The sequence below is a fragment of the Mastomys coucha genome, unplaced genomic scaffold (assembly GCF_008632895.1).
Source record: "Mastomys coucha isolate ucsf_1 unplaced genomic scaffold, UCSF_Mcou_1 pScaffold3, whole genome shotgun sequence".
NCBI lineage: Eukaryota > Metazoa > Chordata > Mammalia > Rodentia > Muridae > Mastomys > Mastomys coucha.
Window position 1 is genome coordinate 64787265 of NW_022196909.1, and position 19929 is coordinate 64807193.

Here is a 19929-nt window from a genome sequence, read left to right on the forward strand (position 1 = left end):
CAACACGTTTGTGTTTGTTTCCAGACACTTCGTTTGCTGTATCTTGCTGTTTTGTGAACCCTCAGGCAGCGGCAGTTTTTCCTAGGTAAAGTACACCAGAGCACCTCGTGCTTGGGAACCTCAGTCCCATTCTCGGGGGCTGTTTTTAATAATGATATCACCAAGGATGCCTGACACAGTGGCACATGACTTTAATCCCAGCATTCAGGAGGCAGAAGTAGGTAGATTCCTGCGACTTTGAGGCCAGCCTGGTCTATATATCTAGAACAGGCTAGCCAGGACCATATAGTGAAACTTAAAAAAAAAAAAAAAAAAGCACAGGGGTAAAAAATGAAAATGTGGCCCAAGCAGACCATGAAAAAGACATTTGTTTGCTCTGAGCACCACACAATGAGGCAGAACAGGGCTTTGTTCAGCCTCAGCTGGAACAATGAACGCTGGCTAGTTCAAACGCTGTGCTATTGGATATATATTGGCAAAGGACTATGCATTCACCATAGCAGGGAATGACTCTGGAGCTACAAATAAGTTTTCCCAGGCAGGTGAACTCAGTGATATAGGATCTGTTACTGTAAGAATCAGCTTGGTCTACTTCTCATCTAAATCATTCCTTTCCTGTCACTTCTCTGGGATTTTTCAGAAAATGGCAACACCCACATCTAACCGCTCTCATTTAGGACAGTTTTATTATTGTAATGTTTACAGGGCTCACTAGATACTCCTCTGAAGAACAGGCCTCAGAAGTAAAAAGATAAAAACAATACATTTGATTGCATAAAAAACCACCTGTATGGCAGAAGATAGCACATGCAAATTCAAAAGACAAAATGAGTAAAACATTTCATAGGCAGAATTTTTAAAACTCACAAGAAAATACGATATAAATTTTAAAATGGTCAAGGAGATGGCAATGAGGGGGTAAAAATCAAATAGCCATTAAATAGACCAAAAAAAAGTACTTCTTGTAATAAAGTAAATGCAAATCATGCTCCTCTGAGGCATTGTTTTTCACATGTCCAGCTTTCAAGTGTGACAACCTATTTTGTTTACCAGGCTGTCAGGAAGCAAGCGTCCTCACACGCTGCTGATGGAAGGGCAAACTGAGTCAACCCTCTTAGAGAACAGCTTGACAGCATCTCTCGGAATTACAAATACATCCACCATTTACCCTCTGACCGGAGATCTAAGTTCTGGGAACTCGTCCTATGTATAAAAAATGCAAAATGGGGAAAAATGCAAACCATTCACTGGAGATCTGTTTGTATAGCAAGGCCCTGGTAACTACAAGTACCACCAATGCTGGACTTTTCATCCCTACAGTGCTGAAAAATGGAGGCTCAGCTGCCATATCAGGGAAATGAGGACACAAAGGGGGACTCTACTCTCATACTGAAGGTGAGGACCCTGCAGAAACACCCAGGAAGGGTAAATGAAGAGTTGTATGCTAGACATCATAATGTCCCTCTACTGATGTCTATGCTCCAAGCCTCAGAGCTTGTGAATAAACTCCCTTACACAGGGATAGTATTTGGAAGACATTATCAAGGATCCCAGAGCTAATAGTTTATCCCAAATTATTTGGTGGAATCAGTATCATAAAAAAGGCCCTCATCAGGAGGAGGCAGGGACAGGGGCAGAGACCAGAGTGATACAGGGAAGGGTCCAGGAGCCACAGAAAAGAGGGAGTCTCTAGAGGCTGGAAGCAGCTGATTATCTACATCCTCTGGGTGGGGGAGGGGTGCTGCTGTGTGCCTAACACCTGGCTTTAGTCTCTTGAAATATCTCCTACATGCTTTTATTTTGAAGGTTTATTCCCTCATTGGTCAATGGAGAGGCTACGGAGCTTTGAAAGGATGAGCCTAGCTAAAGGAAGCAGGTGCTAGGAGTGAACCATTGTAGGCTGCAGCCCTGCTCCTACACTGTCTCTATGTGATCTTAAGCCCTTGTTTCCGGGTGCGTGCCTGTGCAGAGTCTTTGCCATGTGCTCCCACCACCGTGCCGTCCCTGTTGTGATGGACTGCAACCTTCAGAAAACACGAGCTAAAGCAAGCCTGTCCTCTCTTAAGCCGTCTCTGTCAGATATTTTGCTCATAGCAGTGGACAGCTAATAGAGTGCTTATTTTTCTCTTCTTCTGAGAGTTTGGCCAAGGGGGGGCGGTGCAGGAAGAGATGAAGCTAAGAACTGGGCTCCCTGGTGAGGCAGGGGAACAGAGGAGTACACAGGACAAATGGGGATCATATTCTTAGATAAATAAGGGTGCCCAGATCTAAGGCAGGAGGAGAATGCCAAGGTGAAAAGAGGACATTTCACCTCTACTATCCAATGGAAAGTAGTGGGACCATCAGAAAACCCCAGTCTGCCCCTTAGTATCTCATAGGTAGGCTGTGCCACTACCACAGTTCTTTTATGAATCTCCAGTCAGTTAAACTGGCTCACACTGGGCACTTGGAAGCAAAGCTGTGGAGCCCAGACCATGGTGAACAGACGTATGGGTTGGAAGCCAATGGACCATGGGGGAAGCAGGAAAGCACAGAACACAGCTGGCCTCCCCATGCTTTCTGAGGCCCACACAGAGCTGCCCTGCTATCTGCTCTCCCCCAGACATCCCGTCACACAGGACGGAGAGCCTGCCAACCAGAGGGAGGGACAGACAGGCTGGCCGGCTGGAGATGTTGTTTTGCTCTTTGTTTTTTGCACAATGCCCCAGAAAAACATTTTGCTGATGTGTAATTAGCCTAACATAATGGAGCTTCAGAGAACAGTCATCTCGTTTTAGACAACTTTGGCTCTCAAAACCTTCCAAAAGAAAAAGGGGGTTTTGTCTTTGTTTTTGTTTCTTTATGTAGGAAAGAGGGACAGATGAAAATATATGTAATGTGTAGAAAATTCCATTTTCTCCAGTTCCAAGACTCCTCAGTAGCCAGGGCTGCTGAATTCACATTTCTGCCTGATTGTTTCCACCACACGAAAACGAAGGCCAACTGCAGCCTTTCAGTAGCTCAGTACAATAGCAGATAATAGATGTTCTTATTATGTGAGGTACATTGTTTATAAAATGGTCTCCACTGTGACGTCCCTGTCCAGGACCTCTTACAGCTCCCCACTCAGTGAGAGCATCCATTTTCCCACCTCTTGAATCCAGGGTGCTCCCAGAACTAATTCTGACAAACAGAACCTGGCAGTTATGACCCCGAGTGTCCAAAGCTAGGCGTCCAAGGGCTCTCCTGCACCTGCCCCCTCTCCCAGAGCTTTGCCTGTTTGCTGAGGACAAACCTAGGCTAGCCTGTAGGATTAGGATAGACAAGCAGACCAGCCACACAGCAGACAGGTGCAAGATGCCATCTTGGACCTGTCTCAGAGCCTGCAGACTGTCTCCACAGAGTTAGCAAGGGCCAGAAAGCAAAGTTAAATACCCCCACTTTAATTCACTGAGATTCGGGATGCTTTACACCAAGCGGCAGGTGCTAACTGGTATAATCATTATTGTAGCAAGAGCTGCACACATCTAAGCAAGTCCCTAGTAGGAAAAAGAAATCATAGTGAAAGTCACCTTGTTTGACTGGAGAGAAAGAATTGAAACAGCTAGTACTCGTGATGGAAGGTCTGGGGCTGCTCATTTTCGCCATCAGGGCTGGCATATGTAACCCTCACATCCTTCATGCCAGGCACATATGACCTTGCATTTCCTCTGAAGCCCTGATGTCTAATTTATGGTGCCCTCCATGAAACCAACATCAACCCCAGCATACTCTGGGAGGAAGAGATAAAAACTCAGAGCGAGGAAGAACATCCCAGCTCCAGCCGTTGCCTGGCATCTCCTACAGAACCATGCCTAGCTGGCAGCAAAACCAAACCTGTACGCAGGAGATAAGGTTTCTCTGGATTCAGAGCACCTGGCTAGCTGGCTGCTGTGTGTGCATTCTCTAAAGTCACATACTCTAGGGTCGGGCAAGGGAACAGGTCTTAGGATGAAGAAGGGGCAGGAAGCAGGCTGCTGTAGCTGTGTGTGATCAGTGCTGCCTGCTCATGTGCAGAGCTGGCAGAATGGATAGCAGGCGAGGAGTGTTCAGCACACAGGCTCTCACAGCATACTAGAGCTAATGAGGCTGGACTTTGGAGGTCGAGAGCATGATAGCTCGGGCAGATCCTGCCCATTAGTAGGGGCAGATGCTGAATTTCTTAGTGCAAACATTAAACAGCTCAAAGCTGCTACACACTGTCAGCCAGCCATGCAGAGGGACCACATGCTGCGTAGGCGCAGCACCGGCCTCAGAAGCTGACTTCGTACACCGGCTGAAAGCAGAGGGCAAGTCTCTCCTCTCCTGAGGCAGCCTCACTTGATGACAATAAAACAAGAAACAGTCTCCATCCAGGGACTTGCTGACTCCATACCACACTGGCTTTGATGGGTGAGAAAAGAAGTTACATTTTCTGAGAATAAATAGAATGTATCAATTTGTTTCTCTTTAGACGACTGATTGGAGGATTTCTAACCAACCCTTTCTCATGTTCTACTTTCTGTCAGAACAGAGAAAGAGAAGTGGAAAGGGGATTTTCCTAAAATACCTAATTGATGAAAATGTGACAGAGCTGGTTTATGTACAAAAATTATAAGACTTAATGCTATGTCCCTTTACAGACTGAGTTTATCAACACTCACAAAAAAAAAAAAACAAAAAACAAAAACAAAAACAAAAACAAAAAACGCTAACCCAGAAATCATGTCAGGGTAACAATTAGTACACAGTCTTAATAGGGGAAGAAACGCAAATGAACTAAGTCCATGAGCCCAGCCCTCCAGGGCTGAGGCTCACAAAGCGTCTGATTTTCCTCACCCTGGTAAACTCAAGGTGCCACTTTCCCCAGCAGTGCTAGGCGATCACGGTTCGTCAATATTCTCTTTTGTGGTGACCCAACCGTCAGCATCGTGTTGCTATGGTTACCACCATTTTCACTCCACTCTCCCTTCTTTTCCAACTAAATTATCCTGCTAATCCCCCAGTGTATTTTCAGAGGACCCAGTTCCTGGTACGTGCGTGTTTCAGAAGTACCCAAAGCTCCAGATGAACTATCCAGCCTTCAGGACATGTCAGATTCTCCACGCGTTCATTGTCTCCCACTGCTTGCCTCTACCCTCCCACTCTTGAGCCCCCTCCTCAGGGAGAAATCTACCAGAGAGAGCCCTAATAAAGCAGACATGCTACTGGGTTCCCATCAGTATGTGAGTGGTGACCCACCAGAGAGAGAGCTAATAAAGGGAAACAAAATCAAATTCCAATGTTCTTGGGGAAAATCTTCCCGCCTTCTCTATTCCTGCCTTACCAGGCCAGCATGCGGACCCCTGAGCATCTCTGGACTTGTTTATTGTGTTCTCCTGCATTAGAACATGATTTCTACAAACTCAGGGAGTCTAACCTACTCCTGAGGATCCAAGGCTGTACGTAGGGAGGCAGGGGTCTTCTCCACCGTTGGTTGCTGAGTAAATACAACCGCACTTGGAGGGTGGGTTCTGCCACTGTGTCTTATATTCTCAGAGTTTAATCAAAATGACCATAGATCACATTTAGCAGTAATAAGATGCCCTTTTTCTGCTGTGTCACTGGCGAGCATGCTGGTAAAGTCATCTTATGGGAAGATGCTCACTTAATTGTGTTCACCATGTTGTTAGGAAAATGCAAATTAAAGTGAGATAGCTCGCACACGTGTTGGGATGGCTGAATTCTAAGACACCATCACTAGAGTCCAGGCTAGGAGATGAGATGAGAGCAACTCTCAACCGCTGCTTCTGGGACTGCAAGTGGGACGTCCACTTTAGAAGACAGTTGGGCAAGTTCTTACAAACCAAATATGCTCATAGTCGCACGACCCCACAGCCACATTCCTCGTCTTTACAAAGGAGCTGAAAGCATCTGTCAGCATAGAAACCTGCACCTGGATGTTTACAATGGTTTTATTCATAAACTAGAGGCCCAAGATGTCATTCTGTAGATAATGAATGGATAAAACTAGTGTTCAGATAATGGTATGTCACTTGGCACTAAGGATAAGGGGTTGTTGCTAATACCCAGTCAAGGTGCATGTAGGGCACGGTGCTGCGGAGCTCAGGACTCCCATGCTTCAGAGCCCTGTGCCCAGGCCAGATACCCCACACCTGCCTCTCACCATTGGAGTGTCTACCACATCTCAACCCAGCACCCAAGAACACATGGCACAGAACAAGGCACGGGAGAACATCATGGGACCATGGAGAAAGACCTCCTCCCCTACGACATGTCCTTGTGTGCAGCAGGGGCTGCACCTAGATGCTCTTACCTTTTATTTTGTTAACTAAGTAGTTCTGGGAATTGTACCCAGGGCACTGCAGGTGCCAGATAAATCCTCTCATGCTGAACCTCCAGGTTCCCTTCTAGTTTTTACTAAAATTCTTGACTTGGTCTGGGTCCCTATGATCCCAGTATTTTGGCAGATGGAGGCAGGGGGATTATTGTGAGTTTGAGATCTTGGCTACAGAATGATAATATTTCAAACCAATAAATTTTCATTGGTCGATTTAATTTCCAAGGACAAGGTGAGTAAATGCTTGACCACACTGATGTTCTCCAGGTCTCTTCAGAGAACTATCTGTTCTACCTTTCTCTATGTGATTCAAACTGTCCATATGCTAGAAAGAAACTAGTCCCATTTCCGTTGCTATGACAATATACTTGTGACTGGCTGTTTATGTGAGAAATGGTTATTAATTTATTTATTCTTTCATTTAACATTTTAAAATCAAAGATGGCCTGTGGGGACTCTTATTTTCCAAACCTTCCCCCTCCTTCTTTGTACTGACTAACCAATCATATCAGACTGTGAAGTCAGTTCTCACCAATGGAAATAAGACATCAGGGATAAAGGACAGAGGTACTCTGGCCACAGTGACCTTGCCAGCCTGGCCTGGGTTCCAATGCATGCTTTCTGCAGGAAAGAAATCACCTAGCTGAGTTGATTTTGCGCTGTTCATATGTTCCTTTGTGCAACACAAAGATTATTCTTTGTTTCTAACAATTTATAAAAGTATGCATTTAAACTTTTAAATTTTATTTAACTTTATATGTATGGTGGTTTGCTTGTATGTATGTCTGTGTATCACATGTATGCCCAAAGCCAAGGAGGTCAGCAAGTTCATCGGATCCCTTGGAACTAGAATTATAGATGGTTATGAACTACCATATGGGTGCTGGGAATTGAACCTGGGTCCTCTGGAAGAGCAGCCAGTGTTCTTAGCCATTGTCACTCTATCTCTAAACTTGATTTTTAGCTCATACTTTGGATCCTGACAGTCCAAGATCTGACAGTTTTGTTTAAGCCTCTAGTAAGGGCCACTCTGCCTGTATCACAACATGGCAGAGAGGCAGAAACAGAGCCTGTCACATGCAGACAGTCTATGGATGTGGACTCACCTCATTGAATAACAACCTCTTCCCACCAAGAACGATAGCCCTCAGGGAGACACCATTAGTCTCTTTGAATCAGGAAGGACAGGGACAGACAGACACGTGTATCAGTCATAAGAAGAACAACTCAGGGACCCAGAAATCAATTCAGTCCCTGGCAAAGATTATGGCAAAGAGTATACAACTTCCCTCCAATAGACAAAGAAGATCAGTAACCTAGGACAGATAAAGAAAGGCCCACCCTGTTCAGGGGTCACCCCACACCTCGGCCCCTCCTTAGTTTATAGTAAAAATTCCCTGGAACCACCCCTAAGAACCCACAGGATCTCTTGAGACACATGCTTGCCGGAGCTCACTTGCAGTCTTTCTCAGTTCTTTTCCTAAGACACAACCTCAACATCCTATCATGGGAGAGCCTTGACAGTCTCCCCTATAACAACCTCAACATCCTATCATGGGAGAGCCTCAACAGTCTGCCCAGTAACAACCTCAACACCCTATCACGGGAGAGCCTCAACAGTCTGCCCAGTAACAACCTCAACATCCTATCATGGGAGAGCCTCGACAGTCTGCCCAGTAACACCTTCTAAGAATCAAGAGTGCAGTCTCCATTGTTGATTAGCTGATCAGATATCGCCAGGCATGGCAATGGGTAGGCGGACCCTCTATCATAATCAGTAGTTTGTACAAGCAGGAACTGAAACTTCAAGACGGAAGACTGCTCTCAAGAACGGGATCTCCAGCCCTGGGTGGAGACATGACATTCTGAATTGCCCAGAAGGTCATAAGAATATTATCTGGCAGGAGGAAGCTTTTTGGTAAAGAACAAAAACATTGTGCCCTCTGCCCACAACAATCCAAATGGGTCTGTCAATCACCTAGACAAAGAAGGAGGAAGAGGACGAGGAGGAGGAGGAGGAGGAGGAAGAGGAGTAGTAGAAAAAAGAAAAGGAAAGAAAGAAGGAAGGAGGAAAGGAAGGAAAAAAAGAAGGAAGGAAAGAAAGGCGTTCAGGGAAAGCAGCCTGTTCTAGAAGCTGGACATATAAAACTTACACAGAGTACACAGTGCAATAGTCACTCTCAGGCTTTAAGAGTGCCTTGCTTTACCATGCCACAGAACCTATTACCTATACCAAGCCCACTGGCTTATCTGAATTCTTCCAGTACAGATCCAAAGGACCGAGGAATTGAGGGGAGGACAGAGAGGGACCCCAATGACACACATGACTACCTGGCAATAGGCCCACTTCTTAATTGTAGAGTCGTCTTGCCACATTGTCACACTGGGGACCAAGCTTGCAGTGTATGGCCCTCAGGAGGACAAGCTGCATCCAAATCACACTAAAGGCCATATGACTGGCAAAGGCCACATCCAAGCAGACTGCTAGTAAGGAATGCAGTCAGTCCCACAGCAGAGGGGATTGGTCCAACCCAGAATGACCTTCTGAATGGAATCTTCCACCAAGGCCTCTAGTAAGGCACAGGGTCCTGAGAAGAAACTATAGGAAGGGTGTGTGTGTGTGTGTGTGTGTGTGTGTGTGTGTGTGTCTGCCTGTGTCTGTCTGTCTATTTATAGAAGGCTGGTATGATGGCTCAGTGGTAAAATGTGCTTGCTGCTCAGCCTGGCAACTTGAGTTTCTTCCCTGGAGACACATAATGAAAGGAGAGAATAGACTCACACAGGTGTCTTCTGACTTCCACAGGTGGGCCACAGCATGTACACACCCAACATACACATATACATAGACATGGACATATAAAGTACACAGATACAGCATGTACACACCCAACATACACATACACATGGACATATAAAGTACACAGATATAGAAAAGTGTTAAAAAGTAAAAATCATGGTCTTGTCAAATCATTTCCTACTTTTCTAATCTCAAACACAGCAGGGCAGCTAGAGAACAAGGCCACCCTGACACACGCTGTCTTGAGAGTTCACTTTGTGTCTGCTTTGTACTGAAGATAGAAACCTTCCACCTGCCCACCCAACCGCTGCAGCTGTAGCTGCTGCTTCTCAGGGCCTGGGGCCTGGACCACCCATTATTCCTGGGCTTTGAACTTCACTTCTGGCTTCCTGAGTCCCCATGCTCTAGGATTTAAATGTATACTAGCTTAAGCCAAGGTCTTACAATGAATCTCACAGTGGGTGTGGGTGCTCACAATATCCACAGCTAGCTCTGTTCCTCCAGAGAGCCTGATACCCACCTTCCTGTCATTCAGGGCATACATAATGGTTCTATTTAAAGATTTTATTTTATTTTTAAATGTGTGTGCCTGTATATGTGTGGTAGGGGTGTGGGCAAGTACTGGTGAATGCCAGAGAATGCTGGATGCCCTGGCGTTGCTTTCACAGGCAGCCATAAACTGCCTGACACGGGTGCTAAGAACTGAACGCAGCTCCTGTTCAAAAGCAGTGCTCCTTAACCACTGAGCCACTTCTCAAACCTCAAGTAAAATGCGCTAGAGAGGTGTCTCAAGCAGGTAAAGGTGCTTGCTGGGCAAGCACGAAGGTCCGAGTCTGAGTTCCCAGAACCCACATAAAAGCCAGATATACAGTGCAAGTGCCTGCGAAAATCCCCCTGCCCCTACAGGGAGATGAGAAGCGATAAGGCCAGCGTGCGGGTACGGATGGCAGTGAACAAGAGAGCTGCTGAAGTATGAGGATCACCTCCACACAGATGCCATGGTATGCACACACCCACATTCTCACACACACACCTCCCGCCACTGCGTTTGTTGCAGGATTTGAACCCATGGCCACTTCTGACACCTCCTCTTCCTCTGCAACAAGATTCTAAACCCATCTTCCCCTGTCTCCAGCAGAGTGGCATGCCTGCCTCTTCCTTGCTCAACACTAAAATGTTCCTGTGACAAGTTTCTCTCGCTCCACAGGAAGCTTGACAAGGATGAGAAATTGCCGATGGATACGGAAAGGCAGGAGGTGGGAATTCATTTTTAATGCCCACGTTCCTTCTCTTCCATTAGACAATCAATCCTGAATTTCAACTATCGATCACATCCTCATGGCAGTAGGATCTCAGTATTTATTTGCTGAGTGAATTTTTCAAAAGATTTCATGGCTTATATTTGAAGTAAAACACAGATGTCAGATATAACAAGACGGAGTTTATAAAAGAAATGTTCAGACAGGTTAAAAGTCACAGTCTCCCTTCAGCCACCCTACAAGCCAAGCTGGCTACCCTTAGTAGGTCCTTTCTTCTTAGACGCCTTCCTTGAAGCTGTCACGGGAGAACCACTCTCCAGTGGCAAACACTCCTGTCCTAGTTAATATCCTCTTTGATCTCAAAGACCTTGGATTCCTGAAAGTGATGTTAGTCGGTAACTCAGCTCTAGCCAAAAGAACCAGAGTGGGTGCTTCCATAAAAGCTTGGCTTGCTGTAAGCATGGACACAATAAGAGAAGGAATTGTTCGTGTTTGTCATAGTTATCATGTTTATATGTGATGCCTGGGATCTGCACAGCCACCTGGTGACTAGAGTCCTAAGGGGAGACAGAGCAGACAGGTTCCCAAGCCCCTGGTGATATCCTCTAACTGTAGAAAAGACTGACATTGTCACAGGTCCTAGCCACACTCCAAGCTCTGGGAGTGCTCTGGGTGCTAAAATGAAATTCTATTCCTGAGAAACCACTTCCAGTTGGCCCTCCTGCTGTCAGCAGCAGAAGACATCCTGACAGACACACGGGAGCACGGTCCTGTTCTCATCTTGGAACTTCAGCCCCAGGCTTTGTCAGCCTCTCCTTCCCGTCGCCACCCTCACCCCAAACCATACAATGTTAGAAACACATGTTTTGAGACCAGACTCTGATGGAGTGCTAATACCCAGCACCCTTCTCTTGCCTCAACTATCTTTGTATGTAAATGCACTGACAATTTCACTCTATAGCAGCCTTGGGGACACATCTGTGTGTGGTGTGCCAGTTTCCTTGGCAGAGTAAGCACCCATTACACATGAAGCCCTGAGTTTACACCGGGCACTAGGAAGTAAACTAAGCCTGTGAGACTGGCAATGGTTTTCCTCACTGGCAGCATCGTACTACATGGAACCGTGTTAGTCGAGTTCTGAGAAATGTCCACAGATGAGTGAGATGTCAACAGCCACACTGGTATCTTCAGTAGGGTCTTCAGGCATGTACTGTGATGTAGTTTTGGGGAACTGGCTCCCATGATTATAGAGGCTGGCAAACACATGATTTCCAGGGATCAATCACACACTCCAAGACCAGATACTGCAGTCTAGTAGAAACAGGACTTCTTCTGAAGAAGGGTTCAGTCCCTTCAGGCCTTCGGCTGACTAGGTGAGGATCAGCCATGCTCTGAAAAGCTACTTACTTAACAGCTCCCTGATGTGCAGGTTAACTGTATCTGCAGATACCTTCAGAGCAGCGTCTAGCTGTCTGGCCAACAACCAGGTAGCGCAGCCTAACCACAGTGACACAGAATATTGCCAACGGAGCAGCCCGTGTGACTGTTCCTTTAACCCTTCCTGTGACCCTTCTTTGTCAGTGTGTGCAGAGGAATCCGAGGTTGTAACAGCAAGGCCACAGTGAGGACAGGGACACTGCAGCTACTGATTGGTTTCTCTCCTTTATCCCCATCACTGATTCTGCTGAGGTCGAATCCTTTTCTGTACCATCTTACAAACACATGTATTTGTTTCTTTGGGGGAGACAAATGTGAGAAAGGCATTACTTATATTCTGTAAGGTTCCTCTATTTTGGTCGAACAACCCCTAAACTACAACTCTTTGGTCTACATAACTATTGCACCTTCCTTTGCTACATGCCTGACCTCCGCACCCTACTGACCCCTAGGAAGCCTGACCAGGAGAGATGTCTATTGGTCATGATCACTAATGTTCTTTAATTCATTCGCTGTATCCTTGGCAACTGACAATTATGAACCAGAAAGGGAAACTTTCCTCTTCCTTTGGTATCTAGACTAGAGACTCCTCTACAAAATCCCAACCCCACCCCAGTAAAAATCTTATACTGTCATTTAGACATTCATTCCCTAACCTGCCCTTCATCCATCCTCTTTGAAGAATGTGGAAGTGGGAGGTACAGAATTGCTAAATTGGAGGTGGGTACTTCAAAGTTTAACAGATATCGGTGACCTACCTTCCAAGGCATCCTTAATTTTAGAGATGCGCCCTACTGTCCAGGGAAGGCGTTCAGCTGTATGATCCAAGACACTGGAGTGTCATGGTCAGAGTGTGTGTGGGAGGGTGAGGCTGGATAAAAGCCACTGTTCTGAGAAGGGTGCCAACATGGGCCTGAGGTTCCAAGAGCTCTGCCCAGGCCTCCTGCCCACTGTGGCTTGCTGTGTGGTGGGAAAGGACGGAGTTACCACTGGAGAGAGATTTGTATCTTACTTCCTGGTCCTTTCATAGGAATGACGATTCACAGAAAATCGTCCAAACCACAGGGAAAAGGCAGAGATCTCCTGACCATAGCACCCAAAACCACGATTTTAAACCAAACAGTTTTCTTGGAGAAAAATCATGGCAATAAAAAAATATGCCAGAGAGTTTAAAAAGAACAAATATTGGCTCTTTTGTCAAAGCAGAAAGTGGTAAATTCTAGATGGCACAGAGATGGAAGTTACACTCTGGTAAATTCATGTGGTAAGCCCTCCTATAAATAGTTAAAGAGCTGGTTGGGCTTTCTTACAAAGGAAGACTGATACCCAGAACTCTGAAGGAGGTAACAGAGTAAAAATGAGCAGAGCCATGACATTGAAGAAGGGGTTTCTAGAGGGAGGAGATTCACTTACGGGAGCAGCATCTCACATGTTCTCTCAGGACTGCCTAGAGTAAGGTGGAGAGCTACTCAGGGATCAGAAAGCATGTCTGAAACTCACGCACAGTTTGGTTCTCCTTAGAGACAGGAGACAAGTCTCTGGGGCATGTCAATGGATAATCCAGCCTTTGCAACACTGGGATCGTGTGACTGCGACCTTATTATATATGAAACCTTCCGAAACACCAACACTGGATGAGCTTCCAATGTAAGACAATGTAAACCCTGACTTGAAATGCCTCATCAGAAGCTGCGTGTTAGGGGGCAGGCCTGTAATTCCAGCATAGTACAAACACCTCTAGTTCAAGGACAGCCTGGACTACAACGGGAAACCCGGTCTTGAAAACTAAGGGCTGAGAAGGAAGCTGTTTGTTTACTTAGGCCCTGGTTTCACCTTCTAAACCACTAACGGAATGAACTGATAAAATGCCCCAAAAGGTTTTGTTTTATTTTTTCACAGAGAACTAAGGCAAACCTTTTGTAGGTTTTCTAAAATTTCAGAAAACTAAGTTGAACTTTTTTGGAAGGCTAAACAATTTGCAATAGAAACTTGAACTCTGGAAGAAAGTCATGAAAATCCAGGTCGCTGCCACCAGATCTCTCTTCAGTCCAAAGAAGCCACTACTGTAGTCTGGCGTGCTTTACACATGTTGAAGTGGGATTCCATCCAGGAGACCCCAATTCAACAGTGCTGGTAGAGACATGTGTATTTGGTTCTTACTCCTTCGCTTAAGCTGACTTTTCCATAAACATACTAGCCACTGTGCCAGCGGTTATCAACTGTAAGTGCTTTTCCAGGGTGCCAGGGCTGGAATCCAGGGACTTATGCATAGCAGGCAAGTGCTCCACCCTTGAATGGCATTCACAGCCACTCATATTTTAAGGTGTCTGGGCTAGCCTTAAACTCTATAAACCGAGCAGCCTTGAACCTCTAATACTCTCGCATCAGCCTCTCGAGTAGCTGGGATCATACTGATACCTGGCTTACACATGCTTCTTCTACCAGCTTACGTTCCTATCCAGCACCAGACAGCATGAGATGAGTTGATGAACTAGAACACACACCAGGCAAAGGGCAATGCTAGCACTGATGTCAACGAGAACGTCTGGGAAGAATCCACATCTGCAGAGACCGGCTGACTGATTAGAACTGTAGTATTGTGAGAGCCTGGAATGTTATCCATCCAGAGGCTAACCTCCCTCCTTATCTTTGGCTAGCTTCCTGCCCAACTGTGTTAGAACTAACATCCTGAGATTAATAGATGAAAACCTTTTAAATCTATTACTTGGGCAGGGCCCTCGCTTCCACCAACCCTAAAGTCGCCAGTGTAAGCATTAATAGCTAACAGCATCTTAGCCTATAGACGCTTCCTTTATCTAGCCGTGAGCCCGCTGGTGTACCCACCAATCTATTTTAAACTTGTCTCAATGACTTTCTTTGTCCTGTAAAACTATAAAACTTCACAAAACTGTTTCCACGTTGGAATATGGAACTCGAGGTAACTTAAGTAACTTGTGTCCGAAGCCATGCTCTCTCAAAACTGCTCTGGAACAAACTCTCTCTCATTCCCTTTAAGGTGGCTTTTGTGTTGACAATGGTGTCTAGCTTCTTCCGGGCCACCACCCCCAGACACGAAGACTCAAAGAGGCTCTTAGTCCACCTGTCTCTCTCTTTCCCTCTGTCTTGCTCTGCATTTGCTTTTTTGACAAATTACCCTTTCTACTCAGACTCTAGGTTGGAAATCCCCCCTACAAATGTCCTACCGGGACTCTGGTCTTCCCCCAGGTACCTGGTGCTTTAGGCCATGGCTTTACAACGAAAGGTGATACAACTATTTTCTTTCTCTTTCTTTGAGACCTGGTTTTAGTTTATAACCTGGCACCGTTCACCCCTGGCAATTTCTGCAGTTGCCCTTACCCGCTCCCTAGCCAAAATTCCTTTTGGATTAAGACCAAGGCAGTAGGTGGAGACTCGTGTCATGAGTGACTGAGGCAAGCAACTGATGGGCTACTGTTTAAGAGCAGCTCTGTGTGCCAGGGCTGTCAGTCATGGATTCTCACTCTACTTTCTCCTTGTGAGTGGGGATTAAAATAGTCTTACTATTTAACCCAGACTGGTATTGAATTCTGAGCAATCCTCAAGCCTTACTCCCAAGCGCCAGGATTAGAGGTCCAGGTCACCACACCAGACTAGAGTTCCTTCTTTAATGTCTCAGCTCTGAGACATCATTGCCCCATCCACTTACCCAACTGAAAAGTAGAAAGAGAAAGGGAGTGGTTTCCCACTGAGCAGCTGAGCTGGGAAAAGGAGGGCCTTGCCTGCACAGGTTCCTGGTCAGCTTCCTGCTCTTAACAGGTGGCATTGTCTCAAGGCTGAGAGCAGTCAGCCAGGCTCCCTGGTGAAAGAGTGTGTGTGTGTGTGTGTGTGTGTGTGTGTGTGTGTGTGTGTAAAAGGAAACCAAAACAAAGTGACAGAATTGGAACAGGGCTGAGGGCAGGGCCGGGAATAAAGGAGTAGATCAGATCTCACCAGTAAGAATGAGAAAAAGCTGACAATAACATCTCAGAGTCATGAAACAGGACTGGCAGAAATGAGGATATTCTAAAGAAACATTTGTGTCTCTCAATCAGAAACAATGGACCCCAAGGAAATAGGAATTCCCCCAGGAATTTCATGCTGGGAAGGAAAAGGCCCCAGCCATAAGGAACTTTTCACACAAATCTAGCTTACCACTTCACAGGACAAGGCTGAAGACCAGACCGTGAGAGGCAAGGTGGGTGGTGTCACACCTTGACCAGGGCCAATCAGATGGTGTCTTAGTTTGCTTCCTATTGAGTGATAAAGGTCACTAGCAAAAGCAACTTGTGCAGTCAAGGGTTTACTTGACTTCACAGTTTACAGTCTTTCATTGAGGAAGTCAGAGCAGGAACTCGAGGCAGGAACCGGAAGGCACAAAATGAAGAAGAGGCCACGGAGGGAGGAGTGTTGCTTACTGGCTTGTTCCCCTTGGCTTGCTTAGCTAGTTTCTTACATATCTCAGGACCAACCTGCCCAACCATGGCACCACCCACAGTCGGCTGGGTCCTTCCACATCTATCATCAATGCAGAAAGTGCCCCGCAGGCAGGCTTGCCTTCAATCCAATCTGACAGGGGCATTTTCTCAACTGAGGTCCCTTCTCTCAGATGTCAAGCTGACAACAACCTAACCACCATAGACCTGACCTTTTGATCTTCTTTCCAATATGGTGACATTGAATACATTTCCTGGCTGTGTTTGTTTGTTTGTTTTCTCTGGATTACACTATTAATCTGATTCTTGTAATTGATCTGACTCTTGTAATTGGCTTATGGAGCACAGATGGTCAAACCTGGCTAGGGGCCTGGGTTGCAACCGCCAACTTTGATAACAGCCAGAGCCTAGGAGGTTCGGGGGGCTAGCCTGGGAGGACAGTGCTTATCATAAACAGGGTCAACCAGAAGCAAAGAGGAACTGTTGTGTTTGGAGCTGGGGTGCTAATCAGGCCACAGCCACCTACAGCAGCCTCCCTCAGGGCTGCCACGAAGGGTATGGAGAGCTCTAGGAGACAGCCTGTGTGTGACTCTGTAAGCCCTCACAGATCTCAGATGACAGATGACACCCTAATCCACATTTCCCCAAGGAAGTTTACAGGCCCCGGTTACCGAGACATCTGAAGGCTACCAGTGGCATGCACACCCACTGCCACCACGAGTCTAATAAGTACACCTTAAATAAACGTGTCCCTCCACCCCACTCTCCCACTCACCAGCAAGATGCCTAACCCTTCTCCCTCATAATGCAATGCTTCCCTCCTTCTCCTGCCAGGATTAGAGGCAGCCTGACTGCAGTTACATGCTATGACCGTACAGCACGAGACCTTCCCCTTCTCAAACCTGTAAGAAGGGACCCTGCTCTCTCACACGGGCCCCTGACATGTTGCCCTCCTATGGCACTACTAACTATTCTAATAAACTTCTCATCCAAAAGGATGGTCGGCCTCAGAATGGCCCCTTGAAATCCAACCCTATCACCTTTCAGGTACTGGTCCAGGCCTAAGGAAGAAGAAGCTTTCTATTGGCCAAATAGTTAAGGAAAGACATAGCTACACTCAGGGCGGCATGAACCGGTTCAAGCTCACCCATGGGTCCCAGAGAGAGGCAGACTACGGTTCACAGTCAGTGTCCAATGGAGCCTCTTCAGAAGGTCAAGCCTTCTGCAGTCCTGTCCCTGGAGGGATGCTCATGGTGCTGGTAATAAGCTGAAAGCGTTGGACTCCTCAGAGTTTCATCTTTCAGTCAGCAGAGGCAATTCACCACACAAGCAAATTCTTGGGCCTGGCCTCAGAGATACTGTTAGAGACAATATTTTGTGTCCTACCTAAATTTACTCTCGTGCAGAGTTAGGGCCTCTAAAAAGCAACTATGGTTAAATACGGTCACAAGAGTGGGTCCCTGAACATTAGGATTAATGTTCTAAGAGACACCAGGGAGCTCACTGGCCCTTGCCCATAAGCATACTCAAATGAGTAGCTGTCTACAGGCCAGAAGAGAGCCCAGAAGAGAAGCAGCAGGAATGGAACCCTGACCTTGAACCCTCCAGTCCCCTGAAAGGCCAAAATCCCACCTGTGGCATTATGTTATAGTGTTTCCAGGTGAAAGGAAATGTCTAGGGTGGGGCCCAAATATCTGTGCTTGAGAAACTCTGCATATGTCTTAGACAAAGAAACAGTGGCCCAGTGACGGCTGGGACAGGCTTAAAATATCCATACTTCATGGTTGGAGAAAATCAAAGAGATCTTAGAGAGAAGAGTATTCCAAAGAGACAGGACTTGGATTCTCTTGTCCAGAGCCCAGTGGCTCATGGTTGTCACTCTTCAAATATATCCTGTGGTACTTGGCCCAAAACCTAACTGTGAAAAAGGTATTCACCTCATTTGCTCACTGAGAACTGAGAGTTCCTGTTCATTTCTTCTAAGGATGGCTTAGAGGAGATGGCCAGAGAGGACACCTCTGCAAACCTAACAGAGATCTTACTATGACAGTACTATGAACAGGCCTCTTTGTATCTTCTGTGTTTACAGTGATATGAAAATTAACAGTAGGTGACTCTTTCCACCCAGTGGTCTGACATATGCAAAAATACAAGCTTTTCTTGTAGAAAGAGAATAGTGGAGTCCTCCCACCTTGGAGGCAGGGTATAAAAGAATTAAGAGCCCCCCCCCCCCAGGGTTTACTCAGGTGAACTCCCTTTCAGAAGAAAGGCACAGCTGGGCACCAGCCTTGTAGTCAGCTGGTGCAAGCCACGAAACAATCTCTCCCCAGACAAAAGCAGCTAGCTATGGGGCAGCTCCACACTTACTTCCAGGACTGTCCATTGTTCCACAACAATAGCGTCATAGCCCTGTGTGGTTTTGCTATCTTCTGTGGAAACAGCTTCAAAGATGAATACTCCATCTGTCAGGCCATAGAAGGAATCTGTGGAAAGAAAAACAACAAAAAAACTGGTTGGGCGGGGGATGTAAGCTGTCTGTGGCAGAAGTCTTACAAATGGTAAGAAATCTTCACGGCATTCATTAATAATCCCAATCAGAACATCTTTTCCGAGAGCGTTAATTAAAGACGGCATACACAGCCGCAGAGTCTAGCCCCATCAGAATGAATGAGACTAATTTACCTCACACTTTTGAATAATATCCTTGATTTTATGAGCCCAAATTTCATCATCGGCAATCACCATCAGATTCACGTGCTCACCTTCCTGTTGATGCTCCAGTGTCAGGATGCACTGGGAAGAACTCACTCAGGGCAGAACACAGCCGCTGACACAGATCTTAGAGGAAAAGAGCATTTTAAAAGGCAGGACAGACTGAAGACACCAGATCTGAGCTCGCCAGTTGTGCTCTGAGTGTGTTCATTCTGGGGTGTGTAGTGAGGTTGCTGTACCAACGATGCTTCCAGCAGCCTTGTCCAGAGCCAGGGTTCAGGAGAGGGCTTCCCAAATGATTTACTGCTGATAATGTTCCTGGGGTACTGCCAGACAAGAGAGTGGGTCCTGTGTATGCTACGGTTCAACATGCCTACTTGGGATGGTCAGTGTTCTGTGATGTCTTACTGACGGGGTCTAAAGGAGCACAGGGCGAGCCTCTGCCACACAGGACACGTGCCTTCTGCCTTCTCTTAGACTGCGGTGCAGTCTGTCCTTGATTCATTTAGATGGGACTAAGAGAAATGCTGGTGGCCTGATTCCAGGCAAGGGTCCCTTTTAGAGACAGTTGTCTCATCTGTGAAACTAAGATCTGGAAGGAAGACCCCTTTTGCCCTACAATCTGTCATGCAAACATTGCTCAGTCTCAATGAACTGAATCCCTGCTCCCAGGCTCAGTCTCTGGAAGAAGGAGAAGCTCCAGGGTGCTCGGCTTGCCCCTCTTACTCCAGGTACACACACAGGAGGAACCAGGTAGGAAGAGGGATCCACCAGAAACAGAACTTGCCAACACTTGGGTTGTGGGCTTCTAGCCTCAAGAAACAGGGAGAACTATACGCCTAGTTATTACTGAAGTCATCTACCATGGGGGCTCACACGCACACACCACCCAGCTTTCATAGCCACCTCCCCTGGGGGCTCACACACACACTACTC

At 46.5% G+C, this 19929-nt stretch overlaps 1 protein-coding gene across 3 annotated transcripts in view; it reads right to left on the minus strand.

The window, feature by feature from the left end:
* Positions 1-19929, minus strand: part of Rftn1 (raftlin, lipid raft linker 1) — a 200699-nt gene that overhangs the window by 23186 nt on the left and 157584 nt on the right. For all 3 annotated transcript variants that reach the window (XM_031348247.1, XM_031348248.1, XM_031348249.1), the window contains exon 7: positions 18649-18764. In XM_031348247.1, the coding sequence (XP_031204107.1) occupies positions 18649-18764 (116 nt within the window). The remainder of the gene's footprint in view (positions 1-18648; positions 18765-19929) is intronic.